General features: G+C 40.4%; 2 protein-coding genes across 6 annotated transcripts in view; one reads left to right on the top strand and one right to left on the bottom strand.

Moving 5' to 3' along the window:
* Positions 1 to 13,881, top strand: part of taok3a (TAO kinase 3a) — a 68,624-nt gene extending 54,743 nt beyond the window's left edge. For all 5 annotated transcript variants that reach the window (XM_085295302.1, XM_085295298.1, XM_085295301.1 and 2 more), the window contains 7 exons: positions 4,764 to 5,000; positions 5,873 to 6,001; positions 6,863 to 7,066; positions 7,666 to 7,905; positions 8,315 to 8,527; positions 9,018 to 9,200; positions 12,484 to 13,881. In XM_085295302.1, the coding sequence (XP_085151428.1) occupies positions 4,764 to 5,000; positions 5,873 to 6,001; positions 6,863 to 7,066; positions 7,666 to 7,905; positions 8,315 to 8,527; positions 9,018 to 9,200; positions 12,484 to 12,645 (1,368 nt within the window). In that variant the 3' untranslated portion in view covers positions 12,646 to 13,881. The remainder of the gene's footprint in view (positions 1 to 4,763; positions 5,001 to 5,872; positions 6,002 to 6,862; positions 7,067 to 7,665; positions 7,906 to 8,314; positions 8,528 to 9,017; positions 9,201 to 12,483) is intronic.
* A 548-nt stretch (positions 13,882 to 14,429) lies between these two features.
* On the bottom strand, positions 14,430 to 16,614 carry pebp1 (phosphatidylethanolamine binding protein 1). The gene is made up of 4 exons (XM_085295306.1): positions 16,385 to 16,614; positions 15,976 to 16,085; positions 15,652 to 15,752; positions 14,430 to 15,110 (listed from the first exon to the last, which is right to left on the bottom strand). Exons 1-4 carry the CDS (start codon positions 16,517 to 16,519, stop codon positions 14,893 to 14,895), a joined length of 564 nt encoding a protein of 187 aa, XP_085151432.1. The 5' UTR covers positions 16,520 to 16,614; the 3' UTR covers positions 14,430 to 14,892.
* Positions 16,615 to 17,383: the final 769 nt, after the last annotated feature.

The following is a 17,383-nucleotide window of genomic DNA, read 5'->3' as shown; positions in this document are numbered from 1 at the left end:
AATGACCCCAGTCTCAGTGGGTAATGTTATTGTATGTCTCCATGTTTAGATGTTTTTGAAATATTTATTTCCCATCTTTTGGTCTTCACTTTGTTTGGATCGTTGTCTACTATATTATTTCTCTGCTGTTTTTTCCATTCATTCACCCCACTCCTTTTGTTTTCTCCTCTTGTACTACGCCTCGCATTACCACTCCCATCCTCCCACCCTCTCCTTTATTTCTTCCTGGCCTCCATTTGATAATACATCATTCTCAGATCTGACTCAATATTCTGAGTTGAAGGGGGTGGAATACTCTCTCTCTCCCTCTCTCTCTCTTTTTCTCTCTCTTGCGCTTTCTTTCTTTCTATGACTCTCTTTCTCTCTCCCTCCCTGTCTGTTGTCATGGAAACCGGCTCTAGTAACTAGAAAGTAGTTGTGTGTGTGTGTGTGTGTGTGTGTGTGTGTGTGTGTGTGTGTGTTTACCCAACCATGACCCACTGGTTTTAATTGTGAGTTCCCCTCTGCTGCCAGGTCTTAAACCAGAAATCTTGTCACATACAAGAGAATGTAAGCAAAGAAGTGTGTGTGTGTTTGTGTGCACAAGAAACTGTGTGTCCTCATATTGTCCTTGAAGAGAGCACGAACCAGTGACCGTCCGATGCTGTGTGTGTTTTCTGTTGACCGCAACCGTAGTTCCCCGGCACTGAAGGTTACATGATTTTGTTTTTGATTTTTTTTTTCTATGTCATATGTTTATGGGCTCTGTTGATTTGCAGATGATTAACAGATGATAATGATACATGGTATATGTAAGACTGCAGTTGGGAACTGTAGTTTGAAAACCCTCACGCATAACTGTGAACTGATGTAGTCTTCCGACTGCTGCTGACCATGGATCGCAGTATGTGGGTGACGTTTCAGCCTAGGAAAAATGCATCATCAACTGTTTAGGTCTGCTGTTTTTACCTTTTTAAAACCAAAGAGTTGCTTGGGAAGAGTTATTGTCACTTTCACAGCATTGGAAAGTAGTTTCTTGCAAAACCGTAGGTCAATCTATTCTTGTTGAGGTTTTTTGTTTTGTTTTTTTAGTACACACATTATGCAGAAAATTAGGAGCAAGTAATATTTTGATTTGTAACTAATGTGATTTCTGAATTTAGGAAACCCCTACAGTACTGCATTAGAAGGAAATATAACAATGTGATTTACAAACTGATCATGCCTTGCTTAATATCATTTAATCACATATAATTTAAAAAAATAAATAAATAAAAAAACACTTTTTAAAGTCCTCCCTTTATGGCACTTAGGGAAAGAAGTTGATGTATACATAAACAACCTCACATGTTCTCCCACTGACATGAAAGATTACAGTGGCAATAAGCCTGCTGTTTTTTTACCTCCTCACAAGATGATGAGATGCCTTTTTCATCAGAAAACAGGGATTGTGGAGTTTATAGATATTTGTTCTTAGCCACAAAAGATGGAAAATTGTATCCTGGATCATTTTCTCACTTAAATTTACCATAAAACGGAAAAAAAGTATTCCTTCCTCACCTTAACTCTTTGTTAATTGTTTTTCTACCATTTATCCTTTAAAGAAACACTTCTAATCATACTTGAAAATACTTTTGATCTAATGCATATTGCAGTGGATTAAACTTGTAGATAATGGCAGCTGAGATTACACATTGTTTAACTGAAAAAAGGCAGCCTCTCTGTAGTGTAACAGTGCCGGTCCTGCCCACCGGCACTGGAAGAGATTACATCATCTTTTTCTTCCAAGCACAGACATCCTCACATTGGCCTCGACTCACTGAGACTGGAAGCAGGTAGACAAAGAGGGAGAGGTAGGACAGTATGGGGGGGTCCAGATGGCAAGGGGTAATTGATAGCCAGATAGGAAGATGGAGAGCAACACAAGCGAGAAAACATAAACAATTAAGAATGGTTTAAATAGGGGGGAATTATTAGCTAAAATCAAAATAATTAGAAACTATTATTTTATAAAGAAAAGTCATGGTGATTTGAGGGAAAAGGCAAGAGATTAAAGATTTAGTGAACTGAAAGAGAAAGTAAAGGCATCATAGAGGACACTGGCAGATATTGGGGAGATAAGAAGGGCAGAGAAAAGGATAGGAAAACAAAGGTGAGACTTAAGAGCAGTGCTGATTGAAATCTTAACTGACAAAAAAACCCAAAGACCATCACATTTACTGGTGAAATGAAGTGTGGAGTCTGAATAAATGTAGCAAATTAACAAGAGAAGAAAGGGGTAAAACCAAAGACATGAGAGGTATTGTGGAAAAGGCATGAAAAGAAGGTGAAGGAGAGCAGGATGTAAAATTATCCAGGGATGCGTGGAAAAGGAAAAATGATGAGGGGACAGGAAAACTGGAAAGACATGGATGCAAAGTGAGAAGGTGAACGAATGTGAGACAGTGAGTGAGAGCGAGGGCAGGGGTTATTATAGGTTAGATGAAGCCACTGACTGACGTGTAAGCTGGTGTGAGAGACAACATTGTTGTAAAATATTTCACTTCATCTATTCTTTAGCTGCTGGTTGCAGTTTGTAACCTGACAGCATAAACGCTGATGGGAAATTAAAGTGTAGTGTAAGGCATATCAAAATGTGCTCCTCCCCCATCAGTTTTCTTGCAACTTGCAGAATTAAAGTTGTACTTGTTAACTTTCATGTTATGCAGTTATATATATTAAGATGTTTGTTCTTTACAGGTCAGTGTCAGAATTGAATAAGCTAGATGGACATCTTTTGCATTTGAGTCCTATTTTTTGTGATCAGACTTGAGAAGGGAGATCTCCTCACATTTGGCAGGAAAAAGGCATGCTATACAAAGGTCTGAGGCCTTTTGCTTCCTCCTGTAAACCAGATGTCTTTGCTACATGCTACTATACATCTGCAGTAACATTCAAACTACAACCATGCTTTTTCTATGTGGTACCTACCAGGGTTGAAATGTGTTTTCCTTAATGTAATAAGGAAGCGATAAAGAAGAATCATGGAGGTTTGACAAGGGGATAGTCTTCTTCTGTTGCCTACCAGGAGCATTAATATTTACTTGGATTTCGGCGTTTTGAGGCTCTTGATATCGATGCAGGTCTGGCTCTTGCCCTCGATGTTGTGTTATCATAAAGTCACAATTGTGATATTGCATATTCACTGACGCTAAATGCCTTGCAAACACAGAGATCAAACTAAGTGGACTGTTGTAGTTATAATTTATTGCAAACAAAAATGCATCAGTCACCACCAGCAATAATTCTATTTAAGTAGGCTTGCACGTTCACACAAGTTAAACTCTGTGAAGACGGATCATCTTGAACTGCAAAATAAGCAAAAATTAAAGTTTGGGCGCTTAATTCTCACTCACTCTAACATTCACCTTTAGCCTGCATGCCTTCCCTCCCTCCTCTCCCTGAATATGATCTCCTTTCCAGTCCCAAAGCCTTGAGTGAAAGAAGCCGTCACATGACTTGACTTGGCCCTTTGTGGCTGTATGCATGATGGCAGCGAAGCAAGTGACTAGGATTGGGAGGTTCTATTACAGTAGAGGTATTGATTCAGAGCAGATTAAGGAGAAGGGGAGCTCAGCCTCCACATATTTCCACCCCATTTCCCCCCACCCTGTTTTTTTTTTTTTTTTTTTTTTTTTTCTCCATGTAGATGCTCTTATTTTACTGCTGATTATTTCTATTTTTCCTGTTTAACTCTCTCCCAGCGACTCTCCATCTGCTGTTTCTCCTTTGCAATCACCCTCCCTCCCCTCATCTCTCGGCCTGCTCCTCTCTAACACCCCCCTCCAACTTCTCTCAGTCTTTCTCAATGAGGTATTCATGTGACCCACCTGCTGTCCGCCGCTTAGCGTTAGCCTGACTAAAGAGCCGCTCTGTGCTCTTGTTGGCCCGCGGTGTCCAACTGCCTCATTCACAGTTCACACGTCTGCCTTGGCCGCTGCGTGCCCAGGGCGCGAACCAAGGAGAGGGAGGGGGCTCAACGTCCAGTAAAGTGTGTCGGGGGGGGGGGGGGGTCTCAGGGTGGCATCGGAGCTCAGGCAGGGTTCTGTCGGGCATAGGATGCTGCACAAGGTTCCTGGATGCTGGTGCACTTGGCTAAAGTTGCCATCATGTTTGGCCTGAGGAGTTCAGGTGGAAGTTATGAGAAGATGCGGAGCGAGTACTACCTAGATGTGGAGAACCCTTTTTGTCCTCAGGTTGGTGGGTCAGGTCAAGGTTTGGGTTAAAAGCAAGAATAAGTGAAAGTGTTAAGAAATACCAGTAAGGTCATTGCCTCAGGTTAAATTTAGTCATACAGTAGATGTTTATTGTCTTTACAGCATTTTTGTTTTCTTTCCCACGCTCTGACTTGAATACATTTGAGGAACTTTGAAGTCGGCTATTCTGTGCAGTGTCTGCGAATCTGAGATTGTCAGATGAAAGAGCTTTTGTTCAGCTGAAGTGGTGGATTTCAAATTATTTGCTTCTTGATGTCATTATTTTCATATCACATGTTGAACATTCTTTCTTGTACATGTAAAACTAGCAAGTAATGTAGTCTGATTACAACAGGTGAACGGTTTTGTTTTGTAACGTTTTTGTTTGAGGTTCTTCTCGTAAATGAACCGAGATACTTTGATCATATCGAATTAATCAGTTAGGCATTACTGTTTGGGGTTTTTCTTTTTTTTTTTTTTTTTTTTTTTTTTTTTTTTTTTTTTTTGAAGTAATTTGATTTGCATCTTCTAACTTTTCTCTCACCACAGGTGACCAAACAGATTCATGAGCATGAGCAGGAAAGTGAGCTGCGAGAACAGATGTCCGGCTACAAGCGCATGCGGCGGCAGCACCAGAAGCAGCTGATCGCCCTGGAGAACAAGCTAAAGGCCGAGATGGACGAGCATCGGCTCAAGCTGCAGAAAGAGGTGGAGACGCAGGCCAACAACGCCTACATTGAACTGGAGAAGCTGGCAAAACGGCATGCTGTGCATTCTGAGAAAGAGGTGGGACTTTTGATGGGGTTACAGGACATTATGAATAAGTGCAGTAACTGTTAGGTTATTTCACAAATGATCGCACTGACATACATGTACAATGCAACAGTTGGCTGGTGGACCTGGTCAGCTTTGAAAAAATGGGAATAATATTGAAGCTGTGACATTTCTAATGCTGCTGAAGAAAAACACGTCAAAAAGTTCTATTCTTTTCTAAAGTGTTGCTATTTTAAAGCCGTTCAGTGTTGCAATGAGTAATGAGGACGTTTTTGTTAGAACTTAACCCACTGCTGCCACCCAATGATACATGTGATGAAACACAGGGGCAGAACTGGGTCACAGAGTGTCACGCTCTGAAAAACACATTGTATATCTTTGTGATTAGCACCCAGCGTGCGTGCTGCAACAGTCAAGGAGATAGTTTATCTGTTTATGTAGACGAGTCTGTACATCTAAACGGTGTCATGAATAGGTGACATGTGGCTGTCACAAACCAACATGTTACTAGATATTTACATAGAATTCTATAACTATAACTGCAATGTCTCTTTTCTTTAAAAAAAAAAAAAAGGTTGTTTCATCATCTAGAAGAACAAATGTTATGGCAATTTTATCTGAATTCTAACATCTGATTTAGAATTGAAGTGCAGACTAGAATTTTTAACTGGTCATATTATAATTAAGCAGGACATTGTTTGTGTTAGAATTTTAATCAACCAACTTATTGTCTTCAAATATACTTTTGTTAATATATGTTAATATACTTTAATGTTCTTATATAGGTTTGTGCATGAATGTATTTGTCCACAGTTTGGTGGCGTGTTGTCTGTTGCTGGTCAGGGGCATCTAACCATGCTCTTGTCCTTGTCTATTCTGCCCAGATGAAGACGGCGCTAGCAGACGAGAAGAAGTTCCAGCAGCAGATCGTGGCCCAGCAGAAGAAGGAGCTAACCACGTTTCTGGATAATCAGAAAAAGCAGTACAAACTCTGCAAGGAGAAGATTAAGGAGGTATGCTGGGCTCGTTGGTTTCCTCTTTTCTTCTCAGGCGCGCTCCTTCGCACGCCTTCTCATGGGTGACACGTGACCTTCTGCGCTCTGTGCTGAAGAATCAGGCTCCCACACACAAACATACACTTCCACTTCAGCATGGTCTTTTGGAAGTTGTGTTGAGTCACTCAGCCTACCAACTGTGTACCTACACATGTATGTACACACAAACAAGAAAAGTCAGAAATCCATACGCTCACCGGAGCACTTGTGAACCACCACAACCTTGTAAAAGAATCCAGAGAATACTCTTGTGGGCTGGCAGTGTGATACACTGTGTTTTCAGTTACATGATAAGTGACCAAAATTAGGTCAGCACAGTTAGGAGAAAGCATCGCTGGCAGAGAGAGATATTTCCCACCAACTGAGGGCTATAACGGAATTAGACACCACAGAGAGCAGGGATCAGGCTCATGTGTTAAGTGCATTAGCGCGAGTTGTAGATTGCGCATGAAAGAGAAAGAAAATTCCTTTATTTAGAAGAAAAAGATTTTCTTTTTCTTCCTTTGGCTTTAAAAGTAAACTGTTGTTCAAAATAAAAGGTCACCTTGAGTTGACCAAATGGTCTTACTAAAAATATTTGATGAAGTTGATTTGAATAGAGGTTCTATTTTATTCCCCAGCAAAAAATGGCTTACAAATAGCTTGTTTAGGCAACATTTGTTTTTCACATATCCATTAACATCCCAAACTACACAGTTCACCACTGACTGCTTACAATGAAGGCTTTACTAGTAATACTTTTATCTTCTGTCTTGTGTATGTTAACACAATCTCCTTTCTCTATTCCCCCTTCTACTTGGAATTTCCACCTCTCATCAGGAGATGAACGAGGACCACAGCACACCCAAGAAGGAGAAACAGGAGCGTCTGTCCAAGCACAAGGAGAACATGCAACATTCCCAGGCCGAGGAGGAGGCCCATCTGCTGTCCCAGCAGAGGGTCTTTTACGACAGGAACTGCCGCGCCTTCAAGCGCAAAGTCATGATCAAGAGGCACGATTTGGAACAGGAACAGATCAGAGAGGTGTGGAGGACATACAAGTTTCTAAAACTCGTGTGCAAGTTGTAAATCTATAAATGTTTTGCTTTTGGATAACTTTACTACTGTAAACTTCTGACTGAATTGATCAAACCATATATGCCCACATCGCGAGTTTGAATACTAAACCCTTGTTTAGTGTTTATGATCTTGGTGTACAAAAGTCCCACAAATGTTTTCACAGCAGACAGTAGTGTGTTATTTAGATCTGTCAGGTGTTTTATATTAACTGTAAGCAGGATTAATCCACAACAAAACAAGCCAACAATGCCATAATCTGAAAAGCTGTTGAGTGAGTTTAAGGAAATCCAAAAACTTTCTGTGGGAAAATGCTCCAAAATCAATGTGATTAAACTAGAAGCAAGAGGGGGGGAAAGTAAATATGTGATGTTTATTGATTTTTTTTCTTCCTTTTTCCTCTCAGCTGTTACTAGTTGCAATCAATGCTGTAAGCACAAAACAGTAAAATTGATTTCTGCAAGGGAATATGTTGATGTAAAATTGATGCTCATCAATAGTACTTGCTGAGATTCATCCTTTTATTCCCTTGCTGTAACCTCCATGTCTCCTTGTGGCCCGCCTAGGAACTGAACAAGAAGAAGACCCAGAAAGAGATGGAGCATGCCATGCTGATCCGCCACGATGAGTCCACGCAGGAACTGGAGCAGAGGCAGCTGAAGACCCTGCAGAAGCTGCGTATGGACCTCATCCGCCTGCAGCACCAGACGGAGCTGGAGAACCAGATTGAGTACAACAACAGACGTGAGCGTGAACTTCATCGCAAGCATGTGTTGGAGCTCCGGCAGCAACCCAAGAATCTCAAAGTGAGTCAGCGCAGAGACCAGTCGATCTAATATCTTAAATTTTGTTTGATGGATTGATATATAAGTGCTTGAAATATTTCAAATCCCTTTTTCCCATCATCCTTAAAAGGAAAAAAATCCCTTGCCTTTGGGATCCACTTCTAAGATTGTGCAAGTGATGAGCAACATCTAGTTTTTGATAAAACTGTGATGCAATATGAATGTAACAAATTAATTAATTTCGGGGAAATGGTGTAAGAATATCCAAAATATGTCACCTATGAATTTCATTTTAATTTGCCTTTAAGGTATCAAAGCCTCGAACTGTGCCTTTTGATTGGGACATTAGACCTCTAACCTTTCAAAAATGTGCTCTATTTAACTCTTGATTTCATTCTCACTGTCACCGTTTTTCTGGCCCATCCTTCAGGTTTTGGAGCTGCAGATCAAGAAGCAGTTTCAGGACACATGTAAGGTGCAGACCAAACAGTACAAAGCCCTACGCCACCACCAGATGGAAGTTACGCCTAAGGCCGAGCACAAGACTGTGCTCAAGGCCCTGAAGGATGAGCAGACACGCAAGCTGGCCATTCTGGCTGAGCAGTATGAGCAGAGCATCAACGAAATGATGGCTTCACAGGCGGTGAGCAGAGAGACGTTCATTTCATATTTCATCATATTTGCTAAACAAGAATTTCTCTTTACTAAAGTGCAGGTGGTCACGTTAAATGAATGAAGTATATGAAGCCTTTCTTTCCACCTGTTGCTTATGTTCTTGTATTTTTCTCCTGTTTGTTTGTCTCGTGTTTTGTCTTTCTCCGTCGTATCACACCCTTTTTTTTTTTTTTTTTACTCCTTTACTATCTCCCTTCATGTCTTACTCCAACCTTCCCTCCTCCCGCCCCTTTCCACTGGCTTTCCTTGCCCTGTCTGTCCCCATTGCCCTTCTACTATCTTCCATCCCTCCGTCACCACCTCCCCGCCTTATTTCATCTCTGTGTCTTCTTTCCCCGCTCTCTCTCTACTCTCTCCTTGTGTGTTCCTTGTCCGTGTAACCCCCGCCCCCAACTTCTCTCTCTCTGTGTCTTTGTACCTCTCTCTCCCGTGTTGCCGCCCATGGTCGGCTGTGTCAGCTGCGTCTGGATGAGGCCCAGGAAGCGGAGTGCCAGGCCCTGAGGCAGCAGCTGCAGCAGGAGATGGAGCTGCTCAATGCCTACCAGAGCAAGATCAAGATGCAGACCGAGGCGCAGCATGAGCGTGAGCAGCAGAAGCTGGAGCAGAAGGTGTCGCTGCGCCGAGCACACCTGGAACAAAAGGTGTTGTGAAATAAACACTTTATTTTAAATGAGAGCTATACATTTGGGGTTTTTCAAGCCTTCACAGAGCATGCTTTATAATCCTGTTCATTCATAATTGGTCAGTTTAGTAACCATAAATGAAACGCACAAGGAGAACATCTTTTGTACTGTCTTTAAAACAGAGAATGAATTCTTCAAACACTTCAAGACAAACTCTAATAAATAAAACACCATCACTGACATGGCAATAGGGATGTGCTATTTCCCCTCACATTTAGAACAAATTAGCTTTTGGCCTCAGTCTATTGATCAACTTAAAGTATCCCCACTGATTCAACAAATAGAGAATATTTGCATCAATTTAATTAAATCTGTGACTTTCATCATCAAAGAAAATACAATTTACCTAATGTGCTTTTTCAGTACAGAGCTGGAACATAAGCAAGACTAGAACAAACGAAAAGTTGTATTACTGACAGCCTGTAAGACAACAACTGCTCCAGTGCAACATAAGGCTTCAGAAAGAAAGAATTAAAAATACAGTTGGGTTAATGCAGAGTAAAAGTATGATGTTGCAAGTTAGTTGGAGCCCGCCATAGTTCAAATGTTTTGCACTGTATTAAGTGCCTTTTAAATTGGGGGAAAAAAAGTTTTTGCTCTTATCGCTATTTCTCCTGTAAAATCTTTTAAAGACCTAAATAGTGATGATTGTCCAGACATCATCTAACTTTTCCATAGACGTTATATAAAAGATTCCAGGTCTGAAAATTGAAGCCAGTGCAGAAGCGCTTTAATTCGTTATTCTTTCTCATTGCCAATAGGGGGCAACTACTCATACTGGCAAAAATAGTATCTCAATCAATAGTTTTAAATGTTCTTTAATAAAATATAAGGTTCTTTTTTCTAATTATGATCCAAGTTGGTATTAGCAGTTTTTCTAATGCATCACACCTAGTTTCAAACATGAGAAAGCAACAAAAAATCTCAGTTTCAGACTTCAAAGACCTGACTTTGCAAATCAAGAAACTCTGTGTCCATTTTTTATATACAGCCTAGTCTGATATGCAGCGTAGCATGCCGTCTTTTATTAGAAGGAACAAAACATGAAAAAATAAGATATAAAGCAAACAGAAGTCAGTTTCTTTGACTGATACTGCATTGCTTTTAAGTTTTGAATAAATTTTTTCTACATCCTTCTTTGACGTCACTCCTATTAATCCATGAAGGAAGGAGACTTTTTAAAGCTTCGTCTAGAGGCGATAATCTGCTGAAAAGCAACTAGTTCACCTGAAGCTTAAGCAAACAGATTGGGGTATTCATTTGCATCCACATCAGCAAGCAGCATGGGCATTAAAGGTGACCCCGACAGACATACACAAGTTCACACGGACACACAGATTTCCCTCACCATAGGTGGTGATGACAGTGGCATGGCTTCCTGCGGGGCGCGGACAACCATTTCTTTCCCACACACTCGTAATGATGGTGAAATCTCTAGACAACAGTATTGAGCCCTTATTACAGCATCATCCTCTATTTTTAACAGCTAACAGTTTATGTGGTGTAGCTTATTATTAAGCTTGTTCATGATAGGTTGCTGTATGCGTTCAGTCTAAAGTGCCTAAAACGTGTGCAACCTGCTCTCACCTGTGATATCAGCAGCTGTCATGGGGCTTTATCACCTTTGTTATAATTTTCCAAACATTTGATAGTTGTACCAGTCTTTGTCCCGTAATGTGATGCAAGACACTCCTGATAGACATCTGCTGTCTTTAACGTGAGCCTTTATACAACCTGTATGGTATAGCAATGACATGTAATAAGATGAGAGTATGCCTCCTTCAAAAGTGGCCTACGTCATCGATACAGTCTAGTAGACAGCACTCCGACAACAAAGAAAGGGACCTTCGAAATGCCGCCTGCCATCCAGTGTAGCCGGTGCAGGCTGTGGTGGTCTGTTGCCATCTCCTGGCAGCATCCAGATCTGCACTTCGAGACGGATGATGTCATGGTTTTAGAAGCACTATTGTCCTCCGGTTCGGTTCATGGTCAGAGTCTGGAGTTTTCTGTGCATGCTCAGTAGTTGGCAAGATTGCCGTATTGCGCCACACACTGCTTTGTCCTCACCTGTGGACGTGTGTGCTGAGTTGTGTTTGTGGTGAGTACAACTTGACAGACTTGCACCTTTGAGGTAACGAAAGCAGTTCATGAAGTGTGCCTGCAGTTATACTCATTGTAATGTTGTGAGGATATTTAAAAAAAAAATGCCCAGCATGAACAGCTCTGCAGTTGTCATTCTCACTTAAGACACATTTGATCAAGGAAGCAAAGTACCTCATGCTCACTGTCTAGACTTAAAAAAAAGAATCTTGGGTATGCATATTAAAAATATCAACTAAAAACAAAAAGGTCTGCCCCAGTGACCGAGTAGTGAACAATCTAACAATAAAAAATAACCCAAGAATAATGTTGAAAAATATTGTTGCAAATCTCTGCTTTTCTTGCATAAATTAACTGGTTTCACCAGTTACTCAGAGGTCCTGCATTACATCACCAGAAAACTATTCTCAGCTCTGCGAACAGGCATTATTGATGTCATTAATGCTTCCACGCCATTTCTGCTTTTACAAGTCGAGCTATGACAAAACTCAAATACACTATACTTAAAGAAAAACTGATTTTTTTAATGAATAACTAAGGTGCATAGGTCACGTTTTATAGTGTCACCCAGTTTAGGTTTTTCCTTGCCTGAAAATAATCACTGGAGTATGTTTATTATATTTATATTTTAATTGTATATATTGGTAAATTAAGCACTCAAAGAGATTTTTACTACAAGCATTACCCCCTCAGTCACACACATCCATGCAATGTGTCATATATCGCTTCAACTCTCACACTGATGGATGCATCGGGCACCTGATACGCTGTTTGGAGTATCAGTCGAGCATTTTGCCCAAGGACACTTGCTGATATGTGGGTTGGATTGAACCCATCAACCTTCTGATTAGTAGTTGACCCTATCTACCTCCTCAGCCACGGCCATCCCACATTGCCCTCTATTATTTTCTAAAGCACTGAACATTCAAAGTTGTATTTGTTTTTGTTTTTTGTTGTTTGTTTTTTTTAAGTGCAGTGTTGAAGATGCTTTATATCTGTTTCAGGCTTACAAAAAAGTTTTTAATATTTAAACTGGAGGGAAAATCAAAACCTAATGATCATCAAGAACAGACAAATGTATCTTAGAAATGAGTAAACTACATTTAACTTTGAATATTTCTTGTTCCCATGTCACCTGCAGATTGAAGAGGAGCTGGTTTCCCTTCAGAAGGAGCGAACCGACCGCATCAAACACCTGCTGGAACGCCAGGAGCGGGAGATCGACACTTTTGACATGGAAAGCATGCGTCTGGGCTTCAACAACCTGGGCACCTTGGACTTTCCCAAGGACGACTACAGATGAGGGGCCGTTGTTTCTGCCGCCGCCATCTTCATGTAGTCCCCCTGGGGCAACCGTCTGCCTCAGAACACCCCACCTCTCCTTTGACCTGACCTGACAGTGCAGGTGTTCACAGCTGCTGATGCCCTTCCTCAAACACACTTTAAAAAATGAAAAGAGAAAAAAAAGAAAGAAAGAAACTGCTTCGAGATCAGCTCTGGTGTGTTCTCTGGGCCAGTCAGTCAGGGTCGATGGCAGGTTTGAGTGTCCCCCCACCCTTCCCTGACAAACCAACCTATACTCCCTCCCCCTCCTTGCCTCTGTGGTGTCACAAGATGACAAAAAAAATATGCTGGATAACTTCCTGTGGTTGTCATGTTTTTGTAAGAATAACATAGTCACAGTGTTTCTTGTTTCTTGTGCAATGATGACACTTTTGGTGTGACTAAAAGTGGAAATTGAGAAAAAGGAGGGAGACAAAATTGAAGGTCGTAGGATGAGCAAAAATCGCTTCAAAACCATGCTTTTTCAGAGGCGATAAATATATTTGTTACTTTGTTTTTTGGTCTCGAGCAGCGCAAAAAAAAAATCTCTCAAAGCGAAAAATCAAACCGATCCTTCCGCAGCTGTTCGTCTGGGCTGCTTCTTTGGTATTTATTCACGCAGACATTTTTAGGACCAATTTAAATAATTTGATACTTTGACGAAAAACTCACAATGTGCATACAGGTACACTTATAGTATATGTGATTCCTTCATGTGATTACTGCAGGGTGGGTGAATCATGGTACTCAACATGTGTATTGTACTGATTTCTCTGCACTGGCAGCCAATGTGAAATATAATACACGTGAGATGTGAACTCCCAGCTAGCACAAAGGGCTTCATGGGGAGGGCAGGGGGACTTGTACTTTGTGTATAGAAGGATTTATGGAGAGCTTTTACTTATTTTCGTATTGTATTTTAACTGTCACTTAAATCAGAAAAATAATTTTTAAAAGCGCTTTTTCCCCCCCTCCCCCTCTCTTCAGATAGTATTCCAAATCCAGGTATCTATCAATGGATTTTTCAGTTCATTTTCCCCCCCACTTCTTGCTTTACACAACTCTAGAGCTGTGTAGTTTCTTATAAACCAGACCAGTATGATGCTTTATTATTGCATGCACTTTAATTTTTTTTTCCAGGTTAAAATAAAGGCATGAATCTGTCAGAGCTTTTAATTATATTTGTAAATAAAGTGCTCATCACACAAACTGAAAAGGTGTTTTACATGTCTAAGGTATGGTCTGGGAATTTACTGTGAAAAAGCATGGAAAAAAGATTAGATGTGGAAAAAACTCAGTTTAATCATATTGTTTAATTTTGCAACCACCTGGACGTTTGGCGTTTTACCTGAGAAGTGCACTGAAGATCTGAACTCAAATCTCAGGCCTTAAAAAACCAAGTTGGGCTGAATTAAACCAACCATGTCTACAACTTTAATATTCTACCTTAAGCTTCATCTGCATGGTCCAGCGGGAACTACTACTGTAGTTGTTTACATGGACAAAGGTCACTAAAAGCCTGGTGATCTTTTTTTGTTTTTGTTTTTTTTTCAAAATTCATGGTAATCACTTTCTCCTCGCTGTAAATAAATTACTAAATATAGTTAAACTCTCAAAATGAAACTTTTATAGAACACTTTAGGTCTCAAAGGAAAATTCCTAAAATGATTTATTGCATTTACATTTAAAAAAATGTTCGAACAGAAATGCATCCTTTACCCAAGCCTTACATTCCTGGCACAAACCAAATTATTAGTAGAGGCATTTTGTGGGCATGGTCAAAATATTTTATTTCAGCTTAGAAATATCAACATTGTATTTTCAAAATCTAAAGGTCTTTATTTTTTTTGGTTAGAAGTAGGAATGATTTTATCAATTCATTCCTTTTCTTGGTGGTGCCCTCTGCTGCCCCTTCAGCTAAAAAAAAAAAAATGGCTCCTTAAATCAGCTGTAAAGATTTGAGAGCTTCCTCTGAAATTTGTCCTGGTAGTTTTGGCATAATCTTGCTGACTGACAGACAGCAAGGTGTTCTAGATCTCACAGAAAACATTTCTCCAAGGAACACAACCATTTTTTGTCCATCAGATTTATTGCAGCTGAGTACAGGTCAGGTTTATGCCAAGGAGTTGTTTATTTTTTTTTCACAGCATGAGTAGGCAACAGTGGGAAAATAATAGTTTTTAATAATGCTGCTGGGGTGATTCTGTTGAGTCCTTTTTGGGGGGTTTTATTTTCCAGACAGCTGCTCGTACAGTTTAGGGACATAGTCATCCCACTCAGCCTGGTAGCAAGTTCCTGCCACTGGTGCTCCCAGGCTGTATTTCTCCCTGAAGCTCTGGATCTTGAATTTGCCGCGGTTGTCTCCGCAGCGGTTGGTGAGGTCAGGCTCGCTGCAGGACAGGGTGCCTGACTGCTCATACACCAGCCACACATACCTATGGAGACCTGAGTTGGACAAGCACACAGGATTTTAAACGTTGAATTACACACTAAGAAAGAAAAAATTAGTTTATTTTAAACTCCAAAGAGCGTGAGCAGCAGATACCATGAAAAGAAAATTGCATGTCTAAACCTTTTCCCCACATTTCACACAAGAGAACATTAACTTTGTGCCCTCTCCTGCCTGGCAGCTTTTACCAGTAAGAATTGTGATCTGTATGCAAAATTGTGCCAAACACATTTTGCTTATACAAGACGAGCTCTACAAATTACCTATAGACTCCACTTGTTCATGTGTTCCGTTTACTTATTTATTAATTTCCATTTGTGTCATTTCTGTTATCACAGTGCATGTGCATCAGGGCATCATTGGTGTTTTGAAATCTAATTTCACACATGCACCACAGCCATGAGCCTTCTGCTAAAATTTAAGAGCGAGTCAGATTGAATATTAATGGACGTTTTTGTGGCAGTTGCCACCTGGGAAACTTTGATTCTCCCAGCACTGTCCAAAGGTTCATTAGAGTAAAACTTCATTCATTCTTACCTGTGCCATTAGGAGGACCAGAGCCCACATAGTCAGACTTGACGCAGCCAGAGGACACATCGTTTCCTTTCATGTTGACTACCAGAAAGTGGTGCCACTCCCTTTAGTGAAAGAAAAGATAATCAGTTTGATATTGAAAATCTGAACTGTACAGAAACTGTTCGAGCTGTCATTACCCTCGTGCAAAAAAAAAATGTAGCTATGAAACTGTGTTTTTGAACATGATCAAGAGTCAAATGTAAGCGGCACAAATGAAAAGCCTAGGCCCACTTCAGTGGCCTCCCAGTAGGTCCTGTCTGTGCTCCATTAACATGCTCCTTTCACCTGAATTTGGGGTTCTTCCTGCTGGGAGCGTCAGGGTCGGTCAAGGCCAAAGTGTACAGTTTACTGGAGTCACATCCTTCCCATTCGATGCAAGTGGGTCGATTCTGCACCTGCAGCAACACGCGGACAAAAGTGCGTCAACTTTCACTTTTATGCCGGAGTTTGAGGCCGTTTGGGGGCGCTAAAAGCCATCGACTAAGGGCATACTACCAGGGAGCATTATGTAACCCAATTAATTTGTGGTAGACGGTTACAATACTTACTAATCTTACCAATCCCACGTAATCATTTATAATGCAGTGTTAGTTTAGAGAAATGCAGTACAGTACTTTAAACAGCATTTAAACGCATCAACAAGAAGCGACGCTAGTAGCTACACTTGCTAACAGACAGTGGTTAGCTGACAAACCTGTGTTGGAGTAAGCACTTTTCCCAGCTCATCTATTTCCACAGATCCGTATTTTACAGTCAGGGGCTTTGCAGGCTTTTCCTCGACCTCCTGCAGGGCAAGAGACCCGGTCCACTGGCTCAAATCTACAGGCATTTTGAGGCGTTTGCTTTGCAGACGATTCAAACTGAAACGCTACTTGCAGATGTACGAGAACTGCCAACGGTGCTGCATTCATGGACCAGCAGAAGATGTGCGACATGGAACGACTCCGCGTGTTTAAGAGTTAGAATTAAAAAAAAAAAAAAACACTTAAACAGTTCAAAAAGAAAAATATTCCGTTTTTAAAAATTTGAAATAACCCTTAACAAACATAAATTTCAAAAACTATAATTACTATAATTACTGTACTCTTTTGTCAATCATCCTTTTCTATTAGCTCCTGGTATTGGTACTTTAATATTATGAAAAATGTTGCCCATTTGCACATACTATTGATAAATATATGGTGCTCAATGCCGGCATTTCTCCAGCATATGGCCCTTATTTGAGGCGTGAATTAACATATTATTATTATTTTCTATATTTGGCTCTTCATGATGAATCATGGTTTTCCCAGTAATCTGATTCCAATTTGAAGGGCACAAACAAAAACTTACAGGAAACGCCGCCAGAGGGCGCAGTCCCCGTTACTCTTTTGTGGATTGTGATTTGCTAAAGTTTCCGTCAATCACATCACCCGTCCTGAGCTCCTCCCTTCTCCACCTTACGTGCTCCATTAACAAACTTAATGTTTCCAGACTTTTCCATCTTTAAAACGTTGACATTATACACTGTTTTAAACAATGGGCGTTAACGTTTTCTCAAGACACTTGAGCAAAAGAAAGAAATTATTATTATTATTATTATTATTATTATTATTATTATTATTATTATTAAAGTTATGGGTAGTGGTAGGAGGGTATGTTTTGTTTTTGGTATGTTGTTGTTGTTGTTGTTGTTGTGGGGTTTTTTTGGTTT

Source organism: Mchenga conophoros, linkage group LG12, assembly GCF_057382185.1.
Source record: "Mchenga conophoros isolate Kocher_MC1m ecotype Shallow Benthic linkage group LG12, M_conophoros_male_GT1.1, whole genome shotgun sequence".
In the NCBI taxonomy this organism is placed as follows: domain Eukaryota; kingdom Metazoa; phylum Chordata; class Actinopteri; order Cichliformes; family Cichlidae; genus Mchenga; species Mchenga conophoros.
This window is presented reverse-complemented; position numbering and strand designations above follow the sequence as displayed.